The 27,116-nt window shown below is 31.0% G+C and overlaps 1 protein-coding gene across 8 annotated transcripts in view; it reads right to left on the bottom strand.

Annotated features, from left to right (window-relative positions):
- The window catches only part of LOC132734560 (neo-calmodulin-like), a 40,883-nt gene extending 22,992 nt beyond the window's left edge, over positions 1-17,891 (bottom strand). The window contains exon 1 of one of the 8 annotated variants that reach the window (XM_060721319.1): positions 17,648-17,891. In XM_060721319.1, the coding sequence (XP_060577302.1) occupies positions 17,648-17,650 (3 nt within the window). In that variant the 5' untranslated portion in view covers positions 17,651-17,891. Of the gene's footprint in view, positions 1-6,375; positions 6,612-7,911; positions 8,174-11,614; positions 11,769-17,647 lie in introns of those variants that run through there. The other 7 variants (XM_060721325.1, XM_060721322.1, XM_060721328.1 and 4 more) reach the window with 7 other exon arrangements.
- Positions 17,892-27,116: the final 9,225 nt, after the last annotated feature.

Here is a 27,116-nt window from a genome sequence, read left to right on the forward strand (position 1 = left end):
CAAGCAAAGAAAAGTAATGCTGTTTTTTTTGTACAAACTGATATTATATCAAAACGTAAGTTCATGAATATTCAATCCCACATTAAATTTGAAATTTTGAGCTTTTATTAAGTATAATCCACTTAGGTGTGAAATTATAACGGTGACAGTAACTGAAGTATATGATTAAACAAATTATCGTGACACCTTGTATCAGTTCATTCTTCAATGGCAAAGCTTGTAAATTTTCTAAAACATTTCAATGCATGGGCTAATGGTCTTTTTTTTAGTTTTTTTCTCAAAGGCACATTATGCTTCAGAAATCCATATTTTTATAATTCTTCAGAAATGCAAACGTGTTTAATAATGTTTAAATAATGGATTAAGAGCATGTTAGATGTTTTACAGCTGAAAAAAGTAGTAGTTAACATGCAGTTTTGTGTCGTAAAACTTGAAACTGTTTTATTTAATTAAACGCCTATTTCTATATACATATTCAATGGCGTTGTACAAAAGGATAATAAAAATTTGTACAAAATAAATCGCATGTGCATGACAAATAAACTACAAAAAAATAAGTTAAAGAAATCAGCCGTGTAAAATATAAAGTATTAAAAACTTTTAAAAAAAAGAATGGTTATAAAAAATAATAATAAAAAATAATTTAAAAGAAAATAAAAATTAATGGTTATTTTAGTGAAATTTTTAACACATTTCCACATCTCGTTCAGTTTACAGCCCAATCACAATCTTATAACAATGCGTCCAAATCTCTAAAATAGTAGATTTTGACATTTGTCTTGAACATGTCCAAAGTCGAAGAGGCAATTTATTCCAGAGAGTTGGACCAACGGTACTAAAACTTTACATCGTAAAGGGAATGAAATGTAAACAAAATAGTACTTTGACTTCCATATAAAATATTTATTCACTATAATTATATCAATTGTCGACAGAACTAAAGATATATCTTGTATATAGCAAATCACTATGTTTCTGGAACTGTAACAAGATACAAAAAAATGAGAAATAAAACTTTTATTAGGCATGATGGTTTTAATGCAAAAGTTAAGATAACAGTTGAAAATACATGAAATGCTACAGTACATGCAGTAATCAACACCATTTTAAAGTAAATCGATAAATACAGAAAGAATTGCATAAGTATCTTAAGCATATAAACATCAAATATGTGTTTATGTTGTTGTTGTTGTTGTTTTTGTTGTTTTTTTTTGTTGTTGTTTTTTTTTTTTTTTTTTTAAATGTTGAAAAGGTTTTTCATAACAATCGAATACAATTGCAAAATTAAATTAAATCTTATTTGAATCGACAAAATATAGACCTACCATATTTTGCAATATCCTGGATTTATATTTTCAAAGAGTATAAAAACAGTGAAGACAGTGCAAAAGTATAAAAGTCCTTCTTGTAGTAAAATTATCCGATTAAAATCTAATTCAGCGGAACAGAAATAAAATAAAGTTCAAATTAATTAGCATGTCCCTGATAATTTACCAAATATTTACTTTATTATCTAACACTTAAATGTTTAAAGTTAGAAAATTGTGTGCCCTCTTGTTTAATTTTCCAATATAAAGACAGTAAAATAACTGCGGTATTGGTAAATGCCATCACGGGCATTAGGTTTTGGGATAAAACACTTTGAATGGTTTGTAGCTCAAATTTGATTGAATGCAACGAATTTTTAACTAATTTTTAGTATCATCGGAAAATGAAAATGATGGTTTTAGAGTCGAGACATCTCCGTTAAAAAAATTGTTGCATTAAAAAGGTTTTTGTTTTATCCCAAAACCAAGTGCATATTTTTACAAAAGGATTATACAATGATATTTTATTATAGGTATTACCAATGTGAACCATAAGATTATTTTTTTGTAAATACAAATGTTGTCTGTCAAACAAATTTAAGAATTTGAAAGTGATTACAGATTGTTTATTATAAAAAAGTAATGAATATCAATAAATCATCACATGTATTACCGTTTCACCAATTAGTCTAAGGTTATACCGCACATAATTAGTTATTTAATAGCGTGTATTTTTATTTAAATATACAGAAGATAAATCTACATCAGTGATTTTATATCGTTTTAATAGGTTTTCTATTTGAGAAGGAAACATAAGGACTTTAATTCAAATAAGGAGTATTTTACCTTTACATCCAATACGTCGAGTAAGGCATACAATACAACATTTTTTAATTCATAACAAAACTTGAAAATAAAACTTCGACAAACTTGATACCAGTTGTGGATATTTTATTCGCACCCACTGCTCCGGGTGTAATTAGAATCATTATTAAAATAGGTATCAACCACGTTACAAAATATTTTGATATTTAATCCATGTTCAGCTAAAATACTAACAAATAAAACTGCTCATGTTTTAATATATATGATATATCACAACCATAAACTAATGCATGGTTTATAGTTTCGCTGATACGTATATAAATCTTGTCAAATAAATCGAATGAAAAAAGCAACATATTTTTTTATAAATTTCAAACTGCTTAGAATGACTTTGACTCTATTCAAACCAGGAAGATTTGTTTGATGAATACAAGACAAATTGTGTATAGAATATTTTCCTTTATTACATGCTTTTCGGTACTTTATAAAAATATATCGGTGAAATATTGAAACAGTGAAAATATCAATTTGACATTTTTCACTGTTTTGAATTAAAGCCGTTTCGTTGTTTCAGTGAAATACCAGTGTGCACAGTACTGGACGTGACGTCGTAAATGACGTTTAGAATAAGATTGAAATATATGTCACCTCGTGAACAACAAAAGTTGTGTCACTCGTGAAATATACCTTTTGGTGCTCACTCGGTGAAATATATTCGGATATTACACTGAACTAAACAAATTTACTATATTACTGTATGTTTTGTTTCCATTTTGATATAATAATCACACACCATTGTAAAATATACAGACTCAACAAGGAAGCATTTAACTATTGCAAAGCAAATTTTGTTCAAAATGTATGTGTTTTCTTTCCGTCGTAATTTTCTCTCCCTGACAGATTTTGATATTGTAAATGGATAAGTCACTGAATATTCTATACAACAAATTTCATGTATGTCATTTTTGCAGTGTCATTTATAATTCTTTTTTTTTTTTAATTTACATTTTTTATTTTCTTTTTATCTCATCCCAATGGTGAACTTTAAGCCCAAACTTTATCGTAATCGAATATAAGGGATTTTATTCATTCAATCTACTACTTATTTACTTCAACTGACATGTCAATATTTGTATTTCATTAAATTGTGAACTTTAAAATGTCAACGCATACTATAATATATTTATTTGAATTGGAGTAGCGTAATTAAATATCAAATTAAAGTTTATTTTGAGCGGTCTGAAGTATTGTATTATTTAACAAAACCACTAGGTTATATTACAATTGTTGACAATTTAAATACTTAATATCAATAATATTTCAAATACAGACAGTGCAAAACCATCAACATTTCTTTTTTTAAAACAAAATGTTTTTTTCTTAAGATGTTTTTGTTTCTTCAGATGTACTTTTATTATTCTTATTATTATTATTATTATTATTATTATTATTATTATTATTATCATCATCATCATCATTTTGTATATAATAAACATTTTTTGACATATATGTAGATAAAGTAATTTGAACTTTGTTTTTCACTTTTATCAAGCTGTATTTCTAAATAAATGAACGTGTCCATTTTGCAATCTGGACAAAACCAATCATCACGTTTAGGGAAAATTATACTGACTAAAAAACGTACAATGATAAGACGACAGGGATCTGTAGGCTGATTTTAGTCTACATCTACATTCGTATGGGTAGAATCTGTAAGGGTACAGACTAAATAAATAGTAAAATATATACGTCCTGATACAAGAAAATGCGTCATTCACATAGAAAATCATCGTATATAAATAGATAATCTGTATTATAAGTCTCTTATATAATGCTGCATGAGATGATGGCATGTGCATGATTTATTTTAAAACAACAATGCGGAACGTGTGTGAATGATTCTAAAGCACTACGCTGCTGTCAGCAACATGTACGTAACATGCATTTATTATTCACCACACATGGAAGAAATGTGAAAACCGTGCCTTGCCTAATGAGCAATAACAATCAATTTAAAATATAAATATTTAAAGCCTATTAGGTTTAACTAAGAGACTTTTGTTTTAATCGATACCTTAACAAATTGATTTATTTATCCAACGGTACGATAATCATTTTGAGAAAAAAAGAAAGTAAGAGATCCAAACAGCTACCAACGCTAGTTTTTCGACATGTTTTTTTCCCTTATACCATTGCGTAAATACACAAAGGTATAACGATAAATAAATAATTACTTTCATATAAAATAGTCTCTGTGATCATTCCGGTGACCCTTAATAATCACATGCGTGGTATTATTACGCGACACCGGCAGAAACATGTGATCGTGTCGCATATTTGAAATACAGATAAGCCTTATAGTTGAAAGATTTATCATTATTTTATCGGGTGGGGGTCGTTGTCTTAATAACAACTACGCAATTAAAAAATTACAGAGAAAATTATTCATTAATCATAATTATGTGATGCTGAAGCTTAAATGGTTATAACATTTTCTTTTTCGAGTATGTATTAGGTTGGTTGTAAGAAGTTCACAAAGAATCATGAATTGTAACTCAAAAATTTGAAATACTAAAAGCACTTATATTTTGTAACAAAATGTCTTCGCCACAAATATACCAAAATTTCGTTTTATTGCGATAATATGTCGAAAAAAAAAAAGAAATCAGAAAGGCGGGGCATTTTTTAATATGGCGTGCTATTGTGCATATATCTCCGACATACAAATTTTCGAACTTTATATGAGCGTATATTTCTCAAATAAGCAACCATACCTATGTATGCGATGTATGTATGTGTTATAAATTGTTAATAAGATGCGAAGTTTTATGCTTAGAATATGTAATTCAACTCAGTGTTATCATAACGACCGGTTTTTCAAGTTTAAAGTTATGTTAAATGTTCCATCAGTTCTGATAAACAGACCTACTCACAGCGAGTCTGTAATTTTCATATTTTCATTTTGTTTATATTGCTCTCTCGGGATCTCATGTCGTTAAAGTTTTATGTGAACTGTATGTTCAACACTCAAAGTGCAAATGCATTTTATATTGATTTTGATATCATAATCTTCAAATCATTGCGAGAAACAATATGTGACAATTGAGTTATATCTCATATTCCCATTCACTGTATTGCAATTAAGAGTACAATTTCAGCTCGATAAATACTTATCAAAGTTATAGTTTTGTATTTAGAACAGGAGTACGTACAATTTCAACCCAAACGTTCCGCTTTATGTTTGTTTATGTTTGTTTAATCACTAATATAGGGGTAATTTGTAAAACAAAAATGTTGTTTATTACCTTCCTACGTGTTCATAAACAAAAATTAACCTAAACACAAATTGTAAATAAGATATTTACACACGACTTCGTGAATTACATTTTTGTATAGTAAGTCATATTCAAAGTAACAGTAAAGATTCGTCATGAATGTAAATGAAACAGTGAAAAGTTAAATAAAACTTTGTTCCTTTGTATGTTACAAGATGCTTAAAAGAATGAGTATTACAGCTTCAAAAATAACAACAACATTATTTCATTACTGGAACTTCAACTAATGTGTTTTATATAATGTTATCCGTGCAGGTGCAGTCAACGCAATGGTATTTCAAAATAGTGGTAAATTTTCAATTTGTTTAATAGACGGAAAAATAAGATTAAAAATAATTCTGTTTTATTGTTTATGTAAATGAAGGTTGTTATTTTATTAGAACATCTTCAATATATAATCTTAAATGTGCTATGCCATACATTTTTTCATATAATTATTATCTTCACAAGTGTAAAATTATATCGTTAAAATCTTTTCTACTTATAGCCTAGTTTGTGTGTCACGTCAAAAATCTATTCAACTTTTTATATTTGTTTTTAGAATAATCCTCTCGAAAGTTAAATCTTAAAATTTACATTAACTGTCTAAATCCTTTCGTTAAGTAGAAAGATACCACAGGCATTTATCCTTGACGCTCTTATTTTAGAGATTTTATTTTACCTGCATTTTAAACAATAATACTTTTTATCATCAAATATGAATAACCTTAACGTTGTTTTATTCATATTTTTTTGGCCAATTAAGCAAAATACATCAATATGGAAACAGCGATGATTGAATAAAATTAAATATTTAAAATACTATGAATCATTCCATAAATCATAGTTGTTTCTGAAATTACCAGAATAAAAAAGTTACGAAAGTCACTATATCTTAAATATTCTGTAAAAATTAAATTTTGACCTACCATATTTCGTTTTATCCCTGTTTTATCCAAAATACTGTAGGCAATCTAAGACGGTTATTACAGTAAAAGATCTTGACTCAATCTAAATTATCCAATTAAAATCCAATTTTATACAGATAAAATAGAGTGAAGTTCAAATTTATTAACATGTCCGTGTTAGATTTTCAAATGTTTATCTAATACTCTAACACTGAAAAAGATCGTCGAAAAATCGTATGTTCTCTTGTTTAAATATTTCCAATATACGGATAGAGTAAAGTATATATATACCAGATATCGGTTAAATGTTGTGACATAATGACATGCCGCCTCCGTGGTCGAGGGGTTAGAGTCGATGACTTCTAATCCAGTTACCTCTCTGGCGTGGGTTCGATCTCCGGGAGATGCTTTGGTAGTTTAGCGCGGAGGAAGGTAGTCTAGTACTGGTGTAACTCTCCAGGAACGATGGTTAGGAAACTACCCGCCTATATGACTGAAATACTGTTGGAAAAAGGCGTAAAATGAAACAAACAAACAAAACAAAACATAATGACATATCCGTACAGTAGCCTTAAGACAAGATGATTTTACAGTGATCTTTTTATCTAGTTATTTCTTTTGAGATATGATATATATATTCGTATTTTTATGATTTCTAATTTATATTTTGGTCGGAAGAATACAGTACAACGTTGTATGGTGTTATACATTTTTTAGTCCATTTAAAACATACCTTTGTTAATTTGAGCCCAGTTTGAGCCATTTTATCCAGACCCTTTGTTTGTGAATGTATTATGTTTATTGATTATACGGGTATCGTGCAGCTTACAAGATATCATTGCTGTAATTCATTGTGGCACGGAATATGGGATTTCATTATACATGGGTCATGACCTTTTTGAATGTCGTATCCTCGGGTATATTGGAAGTGTAACCATCTGATATTTTGAACTTTTCATGGGTAATTATTAATCATTGTATCAAAAGAAACCAAATATTTTATACAGTAAATTATTATTCTATGCGTTTCAGTCAATGTGATTGTCAAATGCGAAAATTTCGGGCGATAATATATCATTATCAAACGTAAGGGATTTTTTATCAATTTAACCTATAATTGGTTATTGACAGATAAATGTAAGCTTTCTGTTAACCTTGAATTTGAAAATTTCATAAACACCTTTGACATTTTACTTTAAATTGTAAAAGCTTATTTAAACATTTCAATAATGTTTGCCCTACATGTTTACTCAATCCAGCCCGATTTGTGCTGTGACCTAAGGACCACATATTGTGTAATTAGATTTATTATCATAAAAGTACTAATTTAAATTATATTCTCTCTTTTTTTAGGAAAACATGTTATTTGATTTATTCACAACGGAAGTAATACATGCATAAATATCATGATTAAAGAAAAAACATGAAGAGATAGTCAACAGCAGTTACTGCAAATGCCATTTTTGGTGAAACGAAACAATCAAAATATTAAAATGTTGTTTCGTTCTTATACAAATAAAGTCTTAATTGTTTAAGATCTTGTATAAACAGACTTACCATTTCTTTATATTTCCCCGTTGTATTTCCAAACTAACTCTAAACTTCTGCAAAATTGTACAGAGCGTTTTCAAAGAACGGGTTTTGCAAAGATATGAATTATCCAATTAAAATCCAATTAAACAACGCAGAAATGAAATAAAGTTCAAATTTATTAACGTGCCCGTGTTATTTTCCTAAATGGTTACTCAGTGCTGCAAGAGTTTTTTTAAAATTGCACCGCGTCTTGTTTGAATTTCCAATATAAATATACACCAAAATATCCAATGGCTTGATTTAAAATATAAAGATTTCTTAAAGGATTTTAGAAATAGTATGTTCTATTTGTAATGTAAATACAACGATAATATCTACTGCTATTAAAGACATATATTGGTAAATGTCTATTGGTAAATGCCATGACTTAGGAGGGATATCCTAATATAGACTCGCATGTCCATAGATAACGTAACCTTTCGCGTAAAAAGATATTATAAGTAAAACGTGTCTGGAATACAGAGATATCTTAAAACAGAAGAGTTAAAGGTGATTAAAATAAAGTAAAAAGTTAACATGGTTAACTGAGTTAGTTACATCACCAAAGACAGATAATTTAAGTTACATTTAATAAATTTCGTAAAAACAGAAATAGCGACATTTCATTAATAAAGTGGGTTTTATATCGACTCCAGATCTTATTTTGGTGTCCAGACAACCAAAATGAGTTTTATAAGCATAAGAAATGGACAACCTCATTGTGGCGAAATTGGAAGTACAATATCTCTTTGCTTGAGAAACTCTGCCTTCAGATCATCCGTACATCAATATTAAATCAACAAACATGACTGTAAGTAGCAGTCCTAATTTAAAGGTATATTTCCGCATTGTAACGGATGTTTTCATACAAATTTAATCTTTTTTATGAGATGATTACTTTTTACTAACCTCAGGCCTAGTGCACCGTGAAGTTAAACGGTTAAAATGTGTTTGCACAAGAAAATCTCATATAGCAGCTATAACACTGTGACGTAGCGCTTACGCAAGCTGATTATAGTCTTCATTTGCATGTTAAAATTCGTATACGAACTATAGTGTTACCGTGGGGTTTTCCGTTTAAAATCCTAATTTATGAACAATATTTGTTGAGATTTACAACAAGACTGTTAAAAAGGTTAATGAATCTGTAGAATGCTTGTTTTTTTAGGCCGACGGCAAAAATATTTTTACATATTTATTTAAAGTAGCTTTAGTCGTGCATATATTGCTTTTAACCCCTATTCTTTGTTATAATATGATTTAATCAAGAACATATAGTATTGAAGCACATATAGAATTGAATATAGAATACCGCTACAGCCGGTGCTAGGGGGCATGAGAGTTTGCAAGTATTCATGTATTATTCATTGCTTTTCCTTTAAAAATTGTTTTACAGCTGTTTTCACTTCTAGACGAGATACAAAATAGTTTGCCATTTAACAAAAAAAAAACTGTATAAACATTTTTTTAAAAAAAAAAACAAAAAAAAACACGAAATTATCTCATATCGATTAGAAAACTGGCTATTTGCTGTTTAAAAAGGAATTTCATTTAACGTAAATTGAATATAACGTATATTGAACGTAAAGTATTAAAACTTTACTTAAAATCCGAGTTAAGAACAAAGCAGAACGCTATTTTTTTAATTCATATTTTATTTCATTTTGATATTAAAATATTTTGGAGACAAACCTTTGCAAATTGATTCCAGTTTTAGACATTCAATCCATACCAATTAGTTTTAAGTGTTATTGTATTGTTTATTAAGGTATTGTGCCGGCTAAATGGCACTCTAACCTATTAGTTATTGTCGCATGTAAAGGGGAAATAAGATTTTATAAGGTCATACCGTTTTAAAGGAAGTAATACAGTTGATGTATTATTGATATATGTCCATACAACACAATGATTTTATTATTATTAAAATTATTATTATTATTATTATTATTATCATCATCATCATCATCATCATCATCATCATCATTATTATTATTATTATTATTATTATTATTATTATTATTATTATTATTATTATTATTATTATTATTATTATTATTATTATTATTGGCAAAATTAATTTAGGGTTACATATGCAAAAGCTAACTCCAAACTCCCGAACAAAATATATCATTACATTAGTTTAAGGTTAAATAATATACGATAAAAGTGTCAAGATTTTGAAAAGCTGACATTTCTTGGAACAAGACACTTGATAAAAAATAGTTTAGTTTTATGTTATTATTAAGACATACTGTATCATTTCATTTTTTTTTTCTTCTTTTCAAAACCATCATGTGTTCTATTGTAGTAACGTAACCACTTATGGTTCAAAACACTTTTAATAGCGCCATAAACTATCACTATTTTTTCCTTCATGTTTTGATTAAACATAACATAACATACATTTTATTTCTAGCATTAAACATTATGTACACTGTTTATAACCAACATGGAAAATGTTAATAATGGTAAACGCAGTGAAAGTACAGGTTAACATGTTTTTCGGAAGAACGAAATATAATTCATAAATAAATTCATCTAATTCATTAATAAATTCATCTAAATCATAAATAAAGTTTATTGATGACATGGCTTTTCTCATTTATGTGTACAACTCTTGTTTATTATCAATCATTTAAATATATTTTTTATTGAGATTTTTTTCATTCATTTGCATGGCGTGTATAGATCATGACATGATATGTTACTATGTGAAATCTTCTTATTATTTTACATTTTTTTAACAACACCATGGAAACAATCTAAATATTTGTCTCCAAATTGTATCAGTCTGCAGTATTTGCAGATATTGTATATCTGAATAAGGGAGGAAGTATCAAATAGTGATATGATCTTGTAAATTATGATTATGAATTCATCTTTTTTCTATTTTTCTTTTATAAATATATGTTGAAGTCTTTTTCAAAAGTCGTGAAGTCTAAAACCTACAGCCGAAGATTTAATCAAATACAAAAGGTTTTATTCATTTAGAATATAATTGTTTTGCTAAAATTGGCAAGCAAATATTTGCATTTAATTAAACATTGAACTTTAAAATGTCATAAACATACTGTAAAAAATGTGAGAAGCTTATTCAAATATTAAATCATATTAACTTTAGAGATTTATTCTGAACAGATTCAAATGTGTAAGTGACATATCAAACACTTTTTGTTTCGTTATGATTCTAATCATTAACGTATTAATATATATCTCATACTGAAATTTTAATCGTTTTTTGTATTCCATACAAATGTGGCGCAATAATTTCGTTTGTGTTTGTTTTTATTTAAGTTACACTGACAATGATAATGTCATATGGCGACCTCCGACAGTTTTACTGGTAGAGGAAAACCTGTGTGAATTATTTCAGAAAACCAGCGGGAACCTGAGGAGAACCACCGACCGTCAATATTAAAGCTAACTGGATACTTCATCTCTTATATGAAACAATCAAAAGTCTCTGTCGTGATGCAGAAGTCGTGAGTCCAAAATACAGTGTGCACATTCAGTTTGTGCTATTAACAGTTGTTGTGCTGTTTTTTGTTGTTGGTTTTTTTTGTTTTTTTTGGTTTTTTTTCTTTTTTTCTTTTGGTTTTTTTTTCTAAACAGTACAGGTTCCTTCTCTTTACGAATATGTCCTTTTCACAATGTTATAATTATTAAGAAATAGAATGTAATGACTTACCATTTTATTGTCCAATCTTTTTTTTAATTCCTAAAAAGTTATTTCAATATTGTATACCAGTGAAACGCAATAGAAATGAAATTTTCTTATTCAATAGAAAATTTAAGACATGTCCGTACTTTTTTCCCCAAATATTTACTTAATTTCTTGATTTGTACAATAAATGGTGACTGGTGCAGTTTTTAATAGCATGTTCTGAAAACATTTCCGATATAGACTCCTTCAAGATAAAACCGTTCTATAGTGCTGTATGAAATTATTGGTTAATTTTCTGATGTAAAATGACGATTAAAGCAAGCGCTTTGAACAAGGAAACAATGTGGCCAGAGAAATTTTCTGTAATTTCCCTTTTACTGTCAATTTATTAAAAAGTGGGGTAGTCTTTTTATATTTAAGGCAGATACATATTTTATCCTAAAAAATTGCAATATCAACACTGATTTAATTTGATAGATCCTGTGGATAGACATATGCCGGCAATAAATCCACTATTAATTTAAATAATTAGATAAGTATTTTGTGCCAGGCCACATGAGTCATTTATTGATAATGCGAAGTATGTGATAAAATTGAAAGGAATTATGGCAAAATGTGACTTTCACCTGTCCACTCCCTATATATCCTTTGAGGGGAATAATGTCACTTCTTTTTGTCAATATATAGATTAATCAAAATGAACAGAGTATCCCCTATACGGTATTGATATATGACATCATCCTTGTATATCGTTCAGTATATATTTATAATACTGCACGTTTGTAACGTCGCTTTTCATTGGATAGTCGTGACGTTTATATAGAGGATATTTGTTTAGTTCAGTGTAAGATCGGAATATATTTCACCGAGTGAGCACCAAAAGGTATATTTCACGAGTGAACTTTTGGTGTTCACAAGGTGAAATATATTTCAATCTTACACTAAACTAAACAAATTTTCTTTTTATTACATGCAAAGGAACGTTTTAAAAGACATTTAACTTAATACTGAATGAAAAGCGCGCCAAATAATAATACAAAGTGACGTCATTTACGACGTCACGTCATTAAGTTGGTACCCAGTACTGTGCACGCTGGTATTTCACTGAAACAACGTAAGGGGCTTAAATTCAAAACAGTGAAATTATCAAAGTGGTAATTTCACGGTTTCAAACAGTGAAAATACCAGTTTTATGTCACTGATATATTTCTATAAACCACCGAATAGCATGTAATAAATAGTTTTATATACACGGCTAAGAAATCTTACTTTTTTTCTTTAAAAAATGATGCTTGCTGTGTTATAAATTCGTTATAAAGATTGTTGACAGGTTATATGGCCGTATATTAACGACTGTTTGCAATATAGCGGCTCGAGTTATATTTACAAATAGCCGTTTATATAGGGCCATATAACCTGTCAACAATCTTTATAACTAATAATATATATATGAGCCGCGTCACGACAAAACCAACATAATGGGTTTGCGACCAGCATGGATCCAGACCAGTCTGCGCATCCGCGCAGTCTGATCAGGATCCATGCTGTTCGCTATCAGTTTCTCTACTTGTAATAGGGTTTGTAAGCGAACAGCATGGATCCTGATCAGACTGCGCGGATCTGCAGGCTGGTCTGGATCCATGCTGGTCGCAAACCCATCATGTTGGTTTTGTCATGACGCGGCTCATATCAAATCAAATGTAACTATAAGTCGCTGAAGTAATAGTTTTAAATCATATTAAAAAAAACATTTCATTCTAAAATAACAGAGTAAAAAGAAAAAAATGTTCATGCTGTTAAAGAGACAAAGAGTACATGTATGTGAAAACATTTGTTTTGATTTTTTTTTAAAAAGGAAATAAAAAAATTAATATGTCGAGTAATCTTTTATTACCTATGTTTGAATTATTTATATATTGTTACGTTGTATCTTTTTGTTCGATACTTAATTCCTTACAAAATAACATTACATTTAATCAACATCTGTCTCAAAATATTTGATATAAACATCGTCCGTCTGTATGTACGTACGTAAGTAAGTATTTCGGTTTGAAATAACAGAGGATATAAAAAAATGTATTAAGATTTGTAATAAAGAGTTATTTTAATTAGAGTATTCATCAGAATTAAAAGGAAATGAATCGATCATAAAGAAAGTTTTTTTTCTTTTTGCTACAAAGTGCGCTGATATCAATCCATGCGCATTATCTTTCAAACAAAGAATACAGATTGTATAACGCGATTGAATACTTCTAAAGCATCCCGCCGCTGTCTCCAACAAATCTCATGAAGTTACCATTAACAGCTCGAAAGGAAATACCTTGAAAACATTTGCCAGTCTTTTTGATGAGCTGTTTGAACAATCAGCTTAAATATTTAATTCTTTTTGAACTAAGCCTATTTTGCCAATTGAAGATACGTTTGTAAGTCGATAATTTTAACGATAATAAATCTTTTATTAACTTCTAGGACTAATCCAACATAAAAAGTGTTAGAGAAAGGCGCATCAACCATTTACTGGTTCTTGAATGTTCCACTAAATATTGTCTAATACGTTTACAGTAAGTAAGAATTACTATTACATTAAGTATTACCCGTTTTATTTTTTAATAAAATCTCCTTGCTCTTACCATACAAACGGGAAACCACGCGCATTTATTCTACAGACAATACGCGTTAAAGGATTATTACTTTTTTCAACAACACTATATAAAATTAAAATTTAAAAGCTAATCGTATCATTCGCTTTGTATGGATGCGAGCAGAAAAGTTTATATTGAAGAAATAAATCCAGTAAATAAACATTTTCCTTTCATGGTTTATTGTTTTGCCATATACGACTTATGGATAAATAAAAGTAGTTTTGACTTTATAATACATATCATCTCTTTTCAATAATCATAAACATTAATCCATTGTCTTTTCACAGAAGTATGGCGTGAAGGGTTGACTATTTTAAAGGCACGTGATAAAGTAATCGCGTTCCGGGTATTCGTATTGAACAGTTTTTCTTCCAGCATGCCAACATGAACCGGTTATACCGGGTGATGCTCCCTGAATAGGTAATGGACACAGAAAAGTATACCTCTTATAGTGTCAGAGTTATGTCACACACAATGTTCAAAGTGTAAAAATAAACAAAGGGCAATCACTTCAAAATTAAGCAAGGCAGAGTTAAGGTTCTTTTGCACTTCACTTCTATTTAATGAGATCCATCTACCCTAAAAATTAAATGTTGATATCTCTTCTAGTTTTAGAGTTATGTCACAGACAAAATTCAAAGTGTAACAAGGTCATGCTATGACCTCGACCTTCAAGGTAGCTACCCAAATAGTTGTAAAATCCGACTTCAAATAACGAAGTTATGGGCCGGACACGATTTTGCTGAAAGGTCATGCTGTGAACTTGACCTTCAAGATAGCGACCCAAATGTTTAGCGCGACACGTCGTCACAATATGGTGATCATTTCTGTGAAATAGTTGTAAAGTCCGACTTCAAATAACGAAGTCATGGGCCGGACACGAATTCGGGACGTACGTACTGACGGACTGACAGACAGACGGACAACCCGGCGACTATATGCTCCCCCGAATTTTTTCGGGGAGCATAAAAATGTGTAAAATATTTAGATCAAGTTATTGATAATTATTTATCTGGTGAATCCACCGAAAAAAGATGCAGTTAAAAAAATTAATTTTAAATTTAAATTTCTACATGTGCAGAAAAATATTTATGACTTAAATTTACACAAGACTTAAGTTAATTCTTTGGTACAATGTATTTTTTATTATTCTTTCTCGTCAAAATAGACTTCAAATATATCATTATAAAGTTGTAAGATTTATCCAGGATTATATCGGGATGAAGATTTTGCTAAACGTGCTATGATAAGAGTATAATATAGAGTTAAGCATAAATGCCATTTCTACTTACATGATGATTTTCAAAATCTATCCCCTACTCATAGTTATAATACAAAGAATAGTTTAAGGGATATTTTGTTCATAAAGTTCACAACAGAATGGATGCCAGTATCTTTTATTATAATTGTCCAGGCACTTGGAATTCATTACCAGGTTCAATTAAGAACATTTATTGATATTTTTGTTTGTATGATGTCTTGTATAAGATGTATTGAATGAGTAAAAATGTATTTGCTGTATTTTTATTTTACTATTGTATATATGCAAATTAATATATCTATCTATACATCTATCTACCATGACCACACTCGTGAGAGATTGTTTTTTCACTGTGACGTCATTATGTAAGATAATATTAAAATGTCGGTCATTAGTGCTGCATGAGAAGTGTTAACACAATTTTTGTAACATTTAAAATAGTATTTTAGACAATGCTACTATGATGTGGAGGACAACATGTGTTTGTGAAAAAGAAACGTTTAAAATAAAGTATACTTGACATACTTCTTGATAAATGTCAGAAATGGATCACGTACATTCCCCGTTCATTCTTCACTTAAAACATCGAATGAAATCTGACGCTTAGTGAAATGTACTACAAAAACAAAGTGTTCTATTGATAGCAGACAATTAGTTAGAAGATTAGTTCTTTGGCGTTTGAATATAAATATTTAATTATTTTTACTTTCAGATTGTTTCACAAATTGAAAGCTTTCCAGTAAAATCGATAGCTTTCACTGAGCATTTTACCTGCATTTAGACTTGTATATGAATGCTTCCAATCCGACATAATGTCAACACAGTTAAAACACTTAATATAGTGTTTAGAATGGAACCTAAATATAGCTTTGTGCAAACATTCGTATCTCTTAATGGTTTTACTGCCACTAAGTAGCTATAGGAGCTCTATAATGTTCGACTTAAAACATTTAAAGCGATATTTTTTGTCGTAAATAAAACATATATCGAAAAGAAAAAGAAGAAATATTCGATCTTCTTCGTTTATGGTAAACTACATTGTAATGGTTGTATGGAGATTTTCCAGGTCTATTTGTTGAGTGACCCCCTGTTCGTTATTCTAGACACACGCGGGTACCCGAATAGATAACGAAATTCTATAAGCTAGTTGAATGTAAGAATTCGAAAAACCTGACAGCGGCAACAAGCAAGAATTTTGATGTCAACGACCGTAAAACTTGCCTTTCCCATAACAAAACTGCTCGACTAAGTTACAACTTTATAGTATATATAAGTCATTAGATCACGTATATATTACATGGTTTACTCTTGATTCCAAGACGTTCACTGCCAAGGTCACATATCCTCGAATATTTTTGTACGATTACCTATTACCAAAAACAGCGACTTAAATGTCTGCCATATTTTGGACAGTTTCATATAAATAGACATTAAATTTACAAGTGATTTATAGAATTATTATGACAATCAAGAAATAATTAGCTTTGAATGCAGTATGCCTAATCAGTATTTTATTGATAACATATGTCAACTAGAAAATGGTGTTTATCATTTGAAATGTTGAAAAATATATTTCAACTGTACGAATACATGTGATTTGGATTTTGAAGGCCCAAGCGTAATTGTAATGACTGTATCACTAAAATCAAGTGTATATTTAATTTATTTTGATAATAAGAAGATCAATTAGATTATTTAGAGAAAATTAACCATGGACGCAAATTTTGATATTATAGTTAAGAACCTGCACTGGGGTTCTTAACGCATTAAAACATAATAAAAACATATATACTCAAAATTAAATTATTTTCGTGTGGCATTCTTAGCCGGAATTGAGCTAAAATCTTTTGAATGCTTTTTATTTTTATATCATTTTGCACACACAAAAATGCTTTTTCTGGAATAAAACAGTGTAAATAAAATAATCTAAGATCTCGCACACAAGCTTTTAGCTATTAAAAATCGAAATAGTAAAACAACGAGTATTCTCGTTACGTGACAAAATATCAATGGAGTTCCCTTTATAAACTATAAACTAGTCTGATTATAATAAACGCTTCTAAACTATTTAAAGAAAACAGACAGATTTCTTTCTATGTCAACACGCAAATATTGATATTATATCAACTGCAAAAGAAAATAAAAAGCGCTTACCATAACTATTCCGCTGTTCTACACAGATTCTTTCAATTCTTGTTAAAATGAAAAAAAGCAAGTACTCGTATATGATTTGATGTAGCAAAGCAAATTTTCAAATGCGCAACAAGCTAAGAAGCAGTAAACATCAATTTTAAAATTATAACATTTCTTAAACAATCTGTTCTTTGTATTGGAAGTCGCTGATTGGTTAACCTGCTTTAAAAATTGGTAAATCTCTTGAGTGTATTTCCGATATAGATCATACGCGTGTACCAATACGAACTAATAAATAAACGAAGTAATACAATACTTTATCTGTTATAACAATCGGCAAATTGTTGTCACACATCTCAAGTGGTTTATAAAATAAAGATATATCTAAAATTGCATGGTATTGTAAATGGCTATTTTTCACATAATTCTCCTGTATCTGTATAAATAACATAAATACATTCGAGTGGGTATTACCTTCAGAAATATTATTTAATATTTACGAAGGCATGTTATTCAACAAAATTAGATTTAAAAAAACCAATATGTTCGTTGTTTAAGGTCGGAAAAAATGTTTTGAATTGATTAAAAAAATCTCCCCTTCTCCATTTGTTTATTAAAGATAATTTGGATATTTTTATCCAATAAGACAAGTGTCACGTTGCTAGGTTACAATGTTACTAAACATAGGTTGAATGGATATGTTTTATGTTATGAATCTAATTTTGTTAGATTTGACACGGAATCAGGTCATACCCAATAATCTGTTGAGCCCTAAATTTGTATTAGAACAATATATCATTATTTACATGTATCTGATAGACTGATAGCCATTTAGTTAATGTGTGAGTTAATATAGTTACGGACCTTAACTGTCAACCCTTGAAAATGTAATAAACATGTCATAATCGATTAATACGCTAAATATGAGAAACTGTGGCCAGTTAACGTTTTCGCCAGTAAACCCAGGGACCTTGGGTTCGAGCCTTTCTGAGGTCATGACCATGTTTCCTCATATGACACCAGTACTGGTTAGTTCCAGCACACGTAGTCGAAAAGGTTATACATGACCAACAATCCTTCAAATTGAACGTAAATGTTTAAAATATAGAAAAACCATATAAACTTCCTTCCGGTTAAATATTGAAATCGTTTCGAACGGCACCCCGCACCGTTTGTGACAATTGTATTTCAATTACATACTGGGTAGATTTCCATTCAAATTAATACTTATTATAAAGCAATATTTATGTAAGTTGTAAACAAAGTTATTACCTGATCATTCAATCACTAACAAATACAATAGATGTGTCTAGACATTTCGGTATATCAATTTTACTACTTGATTTGTTTTCATCAACAACATTTACACTTTTCTTTAAATGTTTACATTTAAGGAGTATAGCCTAATTTCTAATGTAAATATATTCATTCTGTACAAGGAAAACAACTCCTCATTGTTTGATTTAAAGACTTTCATAGTAGAAATATTTCAACAGTGAACATCGACGGTATTCTTATATGTTGTCAAAGTTTAGAAGCACAGGCGAGGTCATCCTTACAATAATCAAACAATGATTGACAATTTCAGGTTTACTCACTGATTTAACATTTCAAGATTTTCGGAAGTGTTGCACACAACACACGACAGGTCAAGGTCAAGCCATTTCAAGTACCATTGATAATTGATTGACCCTTCGTGACTAACTCGATCGGGAGGATGGTGCTTTGTTAGAAACACGATAGCTATTATTATTGTCGGCTCCTTCCAATAGGCTACAGATCGACAGCATAAAAAGTCGTCCCCTATGTGACTTCATGAGCGGACTGGCGTTGACGCTGATGAATCTCAGACATATGGTTAATTCCGGCGCCGGGTTGAAATAACCTTAACACCACAGACACAAGTATTTCTCCGTGAACAACACATACTATGATACCATTTATAATAATTATCTGACCGTATGTCACTGAACAGTTATGTATCTGTTTAAAAGGGTATAAAGTTGTTATGGGCTATCTGTCATAATGGGAATATTTGTCTGTATATTTATGAAAATTATGTTAAAGTACCTTAATCGATGAAATAATATTTCTAAATTTCCGATTATGTGACTCATACATGTATGAAATCATAACTCAACCTAAAATATATCATTTATACATTCTATTCTAAAACATTTTGCTTAATTATCTCCTAAACACTAAGAAAGCAAATTGGTATAAACACAATGCTATAAATACATAATATGTGTGTTAGAAAATGGATACACCTTCTGTCAAAACTCTTTCCTGACAGTCATTGAAATTATTTAACAATATGAATATAACGTTTTTAATAACCATCAGTTAAAGCTTAAAGCACTTTCAGTACACGTACAGATTGTTAATTAGTTTTGGTTGGTTTCAGAAATAGTCATTGAATAACATACAAACCAACAGCTTAAAATGCCAACACCATAAATAACTTGTAAAAATTGTCTGACAGGAAACAAACGTTCGTTGTAACAAAATGTACTTTTCAAAGTCTGAGTTGTAACATGCGGACATTATGATGATATTGTATGGGTCGTTATTGTAATATGATAGCAGTCATTATGATGTTTTAGGGTCATAGTAACGATATTTTACGAATGATTATGATAACAAAAAATGCTCGGACTAATATCACGATGTTGTACTAACGGATTTGGTGATATTTCCGTGCCGCTACCTCGGTTAATACGGGCGCATTTGATGATATAGCTCGAGCCGTTATGACGGTATTATACGAGCGGATATGGTGATGATATCCAAACCGTTATCATGGTATTATATGGACAGATATGGACGTCATTGCGATATTTTACAGGCAGTCATGATGGCATATTCCAAACTGTTACCATTATACCATTATGTCATGATAATATGAAAAAGGCAAAGCCTCGAAGCGAGCTCGATTTTCTTTTACCATAAAATAGTTTAGAATAATCGTTCATTTTTATTTTACAGTTTCCGTTTTAAAACTGTCATTCGGTATTTTATACACTGCTTCCGTTTATTCTGGTTCCTCCTTTCTATTATGGTTCCCATATAAGTGCGCAGGAGACCAGTCTACGCTTCCGTTTTCAATCAGAATTCCTCGGCTTTTATCGTTATCTTGTAATTCGAAAAGTTACGATGTGTCAATTCAGTACTTCCGACGAATGTTTTCAAAACCATCACTATCTAGCAGGTACTCACGTTACCGTAAAGCTCGCTTTGAGAGCAGGCCCTTTGGGCCAGCTCGTCGAGCTCGCTAATATTGCCCTGGTTGTTATACGCGGAAAGTCCGAGCGGGGCAGAAGGCCCCGCGAGGGCTGTAGCGCTCTTACATAACATGTATGACGCGTATCAATTCAAATGAAATCAAATTAAAAGTAAATGAAAATTTTCAAAAGAATATGTATCCTATACCTAATGAGCTGTGAAAAAATCCTAAGTTAACTGGGCGCCGCCATTTTGAAATCCCTTTGAGCTAAATATAGATATCACAGCGCTTTTAATGAGCGTCTACATAATTCAGACTATTGCTAGCAGACGCATGCTTAATAAAACTTCCGGTGAAAGATTGATGTAAAAAATCAGAAAATAAACATTCATTTCATTCATAAGAACTGTAGTAACGATGATAAATGTAAAAAGTTACTTTTAAATCCTTTTTGATAAATTAGCACATTAAAGATAACGTAAAAACAACACATGTGATTAGATATTAACAGAAAATGGCGGACGGGATTTTCCAAACGCCGACGCATGCGCAGTGGTCCCTCTTCCGATGATAGGTTGAACACCACCAATTTATTCGTTTCTGTTTACGGTACAAAATACCTGCATTTACTTATTAACGAATTGCATTATAGATCTGGTTAACATGTACACTAAACATGTTATGCTTAAATCATTAGAGCTTTCCGCTCCATAGGTAGCACCTAATTTCATATTAACTATGATATACGAACCATTGAGATGATATTGACTGTTGTTATCATGATGTTTTATGATCGGTTTTGATATTGCCTGGGCTATAACCACAACATTGTACGGGCAAATATTATGACATTGTCCGGACTCTGACGATATTGTAAAGTCAATAGGTAGAGCATTAGACTGTGCATCAGGCGTTCCTGGTTTTAGGCCCAGAGAGCGCAGGTCACTTTCGTTGTTATTGATCATTATCCTTTCTACGGTCATTCGCACTGTACCTCTGTTTTGGCATGTCCAATAGTTACCAGTTCCTTGCTACTGGTAAACTGCTTGACAGCCTGTGCAGGAATGATGCAGTGGCTGAACTGTGCTCTGGTAAATTCATTGTGGCTTACTGCCTTGATCTGCAGTAAATACTACCAACACCACTACCACCACCGATATTGAATAGGCAGTTACTGATCATGATCAGAACATATTATAGGTCTTTGGGAGTTTCACACTGCAGGACAACAGTACAAGAGGCTTCAATAATATGTTAATGTACTTTTACATGTACTTTGTTTAAAACATGTTAATTTTAAGATTTATCGCTGCTCCTTGTGGGCACTCAGTCTCATCAATATTCTCATTGTTTATTACATGTTCTCAACTATCCTGTTATAGAACCAGTATTCTGTTAGCGTTGATTAATTCACACTTCATTTGGATGATGATTACAGGCTGTTTTCTCCTTAATTAATTAACCAACTCATTTAAAATAACACTGTAGCAATGTTTGAGAAATTAGTGTTTCTTTGTTAGTGACAGAGTGTAGAGATTGCACACTAAGAGTTCTAAAAGAACAGAAATATATAATGGTTTTGTCAATGAGCACATCGTTCATGTCTACATTATATGCCGTAAGGAAGATTAACATTTTATTATCTTGTCTTTTAACAGTTTTGCTATATATAAACGTTCTTCTAGCTTTCCATATTTGCCGAGGAAAATTAAACGTTTCTGATACTGCGAAGAAAAACACTGTCTGTACAAAATGGTAAATTCTAGGAACACTGAAAGTTAATAAATCTCTGAAAGTTGCTTTTCGTTCTCCATTAAGACCTACTTTTACTAACATTGATTTAAAAATATAATAGTTTTATATCATAATGTCTTAGTAAAATATAAGAGCCCGTGGCCGAGTGTTTAAAGTCGCCGACTTCAAATCAATTGCCCCTCTCCGCTGAGGATTCGAATTCCGTCACGGACTTTTCAGGTAGTTTACGGAGTTTGCCATTTCGATCCTGAAATAATGCACTAGGATATCAGAGGTCTCTACTAGTAAAGCAGGAAGGATTTAACCCATTACCGTGTTGTAACAGTACCCATAGACGCTTGTAGAAATCATGATTATAAAGTATAGAAAAATATCGTTTTTTTCGCCAATTCTTACATATGTCATTTATTATCGTACTGTATATAAATTGGAGTGAATAGAAGAATTAGACATTTTAAATTGGATAGGCGAGATGTTATCAATTAATCATTCAAGCGGTATATACCGGATGGTACTCAAACACTTTTTTTTTGTCACACTCAAGCAGGAAAGTCGCCATAGTAACCTTGACATAAAATCGTATAAACAATCAATAACTAAAATCTTGGAAATATAAATAAGATAACTAATTTAGAAAATATCGTTAAATCGGTTGTCCAATACGGCTAAATTGTCAATGTTCAAGGATCGCTTTTATTTAGCCTGTTCATGGATGGGAATGCTTAATAAATTTATTTTTTAACTACGGAAACAACTGATAATCTGTTTACATGGCGAAGTCATTTCACTAAAAAGCTCAGAATTATACTATTGTGGCATAATAAAAAACAATAGGCGGAACATAATTAAAACAGAACGTTAGAAGTGGAATAGGAGGCTATGAAACATGTGAATCAAAAACAGCTGCAAACATCCAGACACGGCATATCTTTATAGTCATTGAATGAATATTGGTATCACACTGTTAAAAGATAAAATAGAAAGAATTTGAAATACATGTTCATTACAGCAAGATCGCTGTAATGTAATGCAGTGTTGTGCTGTGTTGTCTGTGATGTTTTGTGTTGTTATGTTGTGCTGAGCTATGCTATGTTGTGTTGTACTGAGTTGTGTTGTGTTGTTCTATGTTGTGCTGAGCTGTGTTGCGTTGGGTTGTGCTGTGCTGAGTTGTGTTGTGCTGAGCTGAGTTGTGTTGTGTCATGTTGTGCTGAGCTGAGTTGTGTTGTTCTATTATGTGCTGAGCTGTGTTATGTTGTGGTGTATTGTGCTGTGTTTTGTTGAGTTTGCTGAGCTGTGTTGTGTTGTTCTATGTTGTGCTGAACTGTGTTGTGTTGAGTTGTGTTGTGTCGTATTTTTCTATGTTGTGCTGAGCTGTGTTGTGTTGTGCTAAGCCGTGTTGTTTTGTGCTTAGCTGTGTTTTGCTGTGATGTTCTGTGTTGTGTTGTTCTGTGTTGTGATGAGCTGTGGTGTGTTGTGTTTTCTGTGTTAAGCTGAGCTGTGTTGTGCTGAGCCGTGTTGTTTTGTTCTGAGCTGTGTCGTGTTGTCATGTGCTGAGCTGTGTTTTGTTGTGCTGAGCTGTTCTATGCTGTGCTGTGTTGTGCAGAGATTTACTGAGCTATGTTGTGTTATGTTACGTTACAATATGTCATAGTGCAATAATTTCATAAACTGAACCGTAAAAACTAATATGAAATATAATGATATGTTTTAATTACAGGAGCTTCACTGAGAAAAACATAAAATTTGAAATACTTACATAGGTCAAAAAAGCACTTTAATGGAAAAAAAATGAAAATGAAAATAAAATTGAAATTCTTACATAGGTCAAAAGAAGCACTTAAATTAAAAACAGAATTAAATTGAATATCGATTTTGTGCGTGATTCCAAGCCCGATTAGGGTGAAAAACGCTTTTCATGTTTGCGTCATTTTGTACAACAAAAATAATTATTCTATAAAAACGGGGTAAGAAAATTATCTAGAAATTTGCATACAAGTTTTTAGTCCAGACCTACATCGAATGGCATAGAAATCTCGGATAGAAATATTTCCAGTCCCGTAAGATCAAAACAAGTTCAGTGGCGTCCCTTTAAAAGATAACCGATTGAAAAGTACCTGTAATTATTTTTGTCCATCATATGATTCTTTTTTTAATTCTCATTGATAGACGATTCTCTAACATTAAAAGAGAAAATAAATACTTTATAGCTGCGGAACAAAAACAAAAGTTCATTAACTAAAATCAGTTTGTAATTAAACATTGTTTGATAATGAAAAGTAAATTGTTTGATGTCTGAGTTGTTACAATAAATCAGATTTTAATCAGAAATTATTTGAAAATAACAACAATTGAAACAGAAATGTTTTTTTTTAATCCAGTGATATCAAAATGTACTAATATTATTACATTAGAACCTTTAACAAAAACACAAAAAACAAAACAAAATGTATCGGAGGGTGCAACTGTAAAGTTAAGCCCGCATTATGTCTCAAAGAATAAAATGTTAATTTATCAAATGTAGCTTACAGATTTAAGAACGTGGTAGAGATATTCCATTGGTGTTACCAACCAATCATCTATTCGTGTTACCAAACTACCAAAATATAAGTTTTTACAGTTCAAACTAATGTGTCTTACATTTAAAACATCTTTAAAGGCACATTATGACTCAGAAATCAATATTGTTTAATTCTTTAAAAATGTCAAACATGTATTTAATAATGTTTAAATAATGAATTTAGAGCATATTTAACGTTGAACAACTGAAGAAAATTGCGCTGAATGTACAGTAAAGGTCATAACGGTAGCAAAATGTCAACATAGTAGTATTTTACTTCCATACAAAATGCTGATTCATTATGGCAATACCCAATTGCCATTAGAGCAAAACAAGTCAAAAGAAGCAAAAGTTGTCTAGGATCGCTACGGATATACAATATTACGGTCACAATACGGAGCTGACCAGTACGGTAGCTACGGACGATGCCGAAATTAATTCGTGGCTCTCCCGTGGTCGTATTCCGTGAATATGTGACAGGATATGTCATTTATTATCCCCCGCCGAAAAGGCGGCGGGGGATATAGTAATAGTCTCCGTCCGTCCGTCCGACCTTCCGCACTCACAGGAGAGTAATTATGTGGCTAGAGGGACAATAGGTAACTGTTCTTTCTCTTTGATGTCATTCATTCCGTAATGCTTTTATGTGGCTATTTTCTTTTGTGTGGCTAAAAAGAACAATAGAGAGAACAATAGAGTAGCCACATAATTACTGTCCTGTGAGAACGTCCGTCCGTCCGTCCGTCCGTCCTTCCGTCCGACATTTTTGTCCGGAGCATATCTCAAAAAGTATTTGAGGTATCAACTTGAAACTTCATAGGTGGATAGACCTCATTGAGGAGGAGTGCAGTGCACAAGAATGATAACTCTACCTTGCATAGTTTTTGAGTTATTGCCCTTTGTTATTTTTCAAAATTAATTTTTGTCCAGAGCATAACTCAAAAAGCCTTTGAGATATCAACATGAAACTTCATAGGTGCATAGATCTCACTCAGGAGGTGTGCAGCGCACAAGAATGATAACGTTTTATAATTTTTGAGTTATTGCCCTTTGTTATTTTTCATACTTAATTTTTCACCTGAGTGGAGCATAACTCAAAAGTGTTTGAGATGTCAACATGAAATGTCATAGGTGGATAGATCTTATTCAGGAGGAATGATGTGCACAAGAATGATAACTATTCCCTATATAATTTTTGAGTTATTGCCCTTTGTTCTTTTTCATACTATTTTGTATCTCAAAAAGTATTTGAGGTATCAACTTGAAACTTCATAGGTGGATAGATTTTACTGAGGAGGGTTGCAGCACACAAGAATGATAACTCTACCCTGCATTATTTTTCAGTTATTGCCCTTTGTTATTTTCAGCCATCAGTATTCACATAAGTTTCAAATCTGTAATCACTTCAGCCATCAGTTTTCATTACCAAAAGACCTCTTAAAATGGAATTATTCTGCTCTACTATATATACATTCTTCCAATGAGCAAACACATTCGGCGGGGGATGGCCATGTTGACATGGCTCTTGTTTTAATTGGAACTGTAAATGTTTTACCTGCAGCCATAGAGAAATGCATAAGCTTTGTGGAAATGTATAAATTTACTGATTTTGATATCTGGTTTTACTTGCTACAAGTTTTAAGTTTAGCAAGCATGCGTGATATCTTAACTGGCTTGGAAGTTGCCTATCTCTGTTATCTATATCTCTGTAATGAGTCAAAGCCATTTTGACTAAACTTTATTATTTAAGAGCAAACCAGTTGTGTTCGCCTAATATGCATTCTATTGAAATAACAAACACATTGTATTGAAACTTTAATCAGTATCAGCAATTTCACAGAGGACAAATAAGAGGAATTATAAAACAATTTGATGCGATTGAAAACAAGCAAAACACACACAATTTGAATATTTACAGCGAAATTTATAGGGAGGTCGACATTATATACTAA

This window comes from Ruditapes philippinarum, unplaced genomic scaffold (assembly GCF_026571515.1).
Source record: "Ruditapes philippinarum isolate M1 unplaced genomic scaffold, ASM2657151v2 ctg1683_1_1_1_1, whole genome shotgun sequence".
Taxonomy (NCBI): domain Eukaryota; kingdom Metazoa; phylum Mollusca; class Bivalvia; order Venerida; family Veneridae; genus Ruditapes; species Ruditapes philippinarum.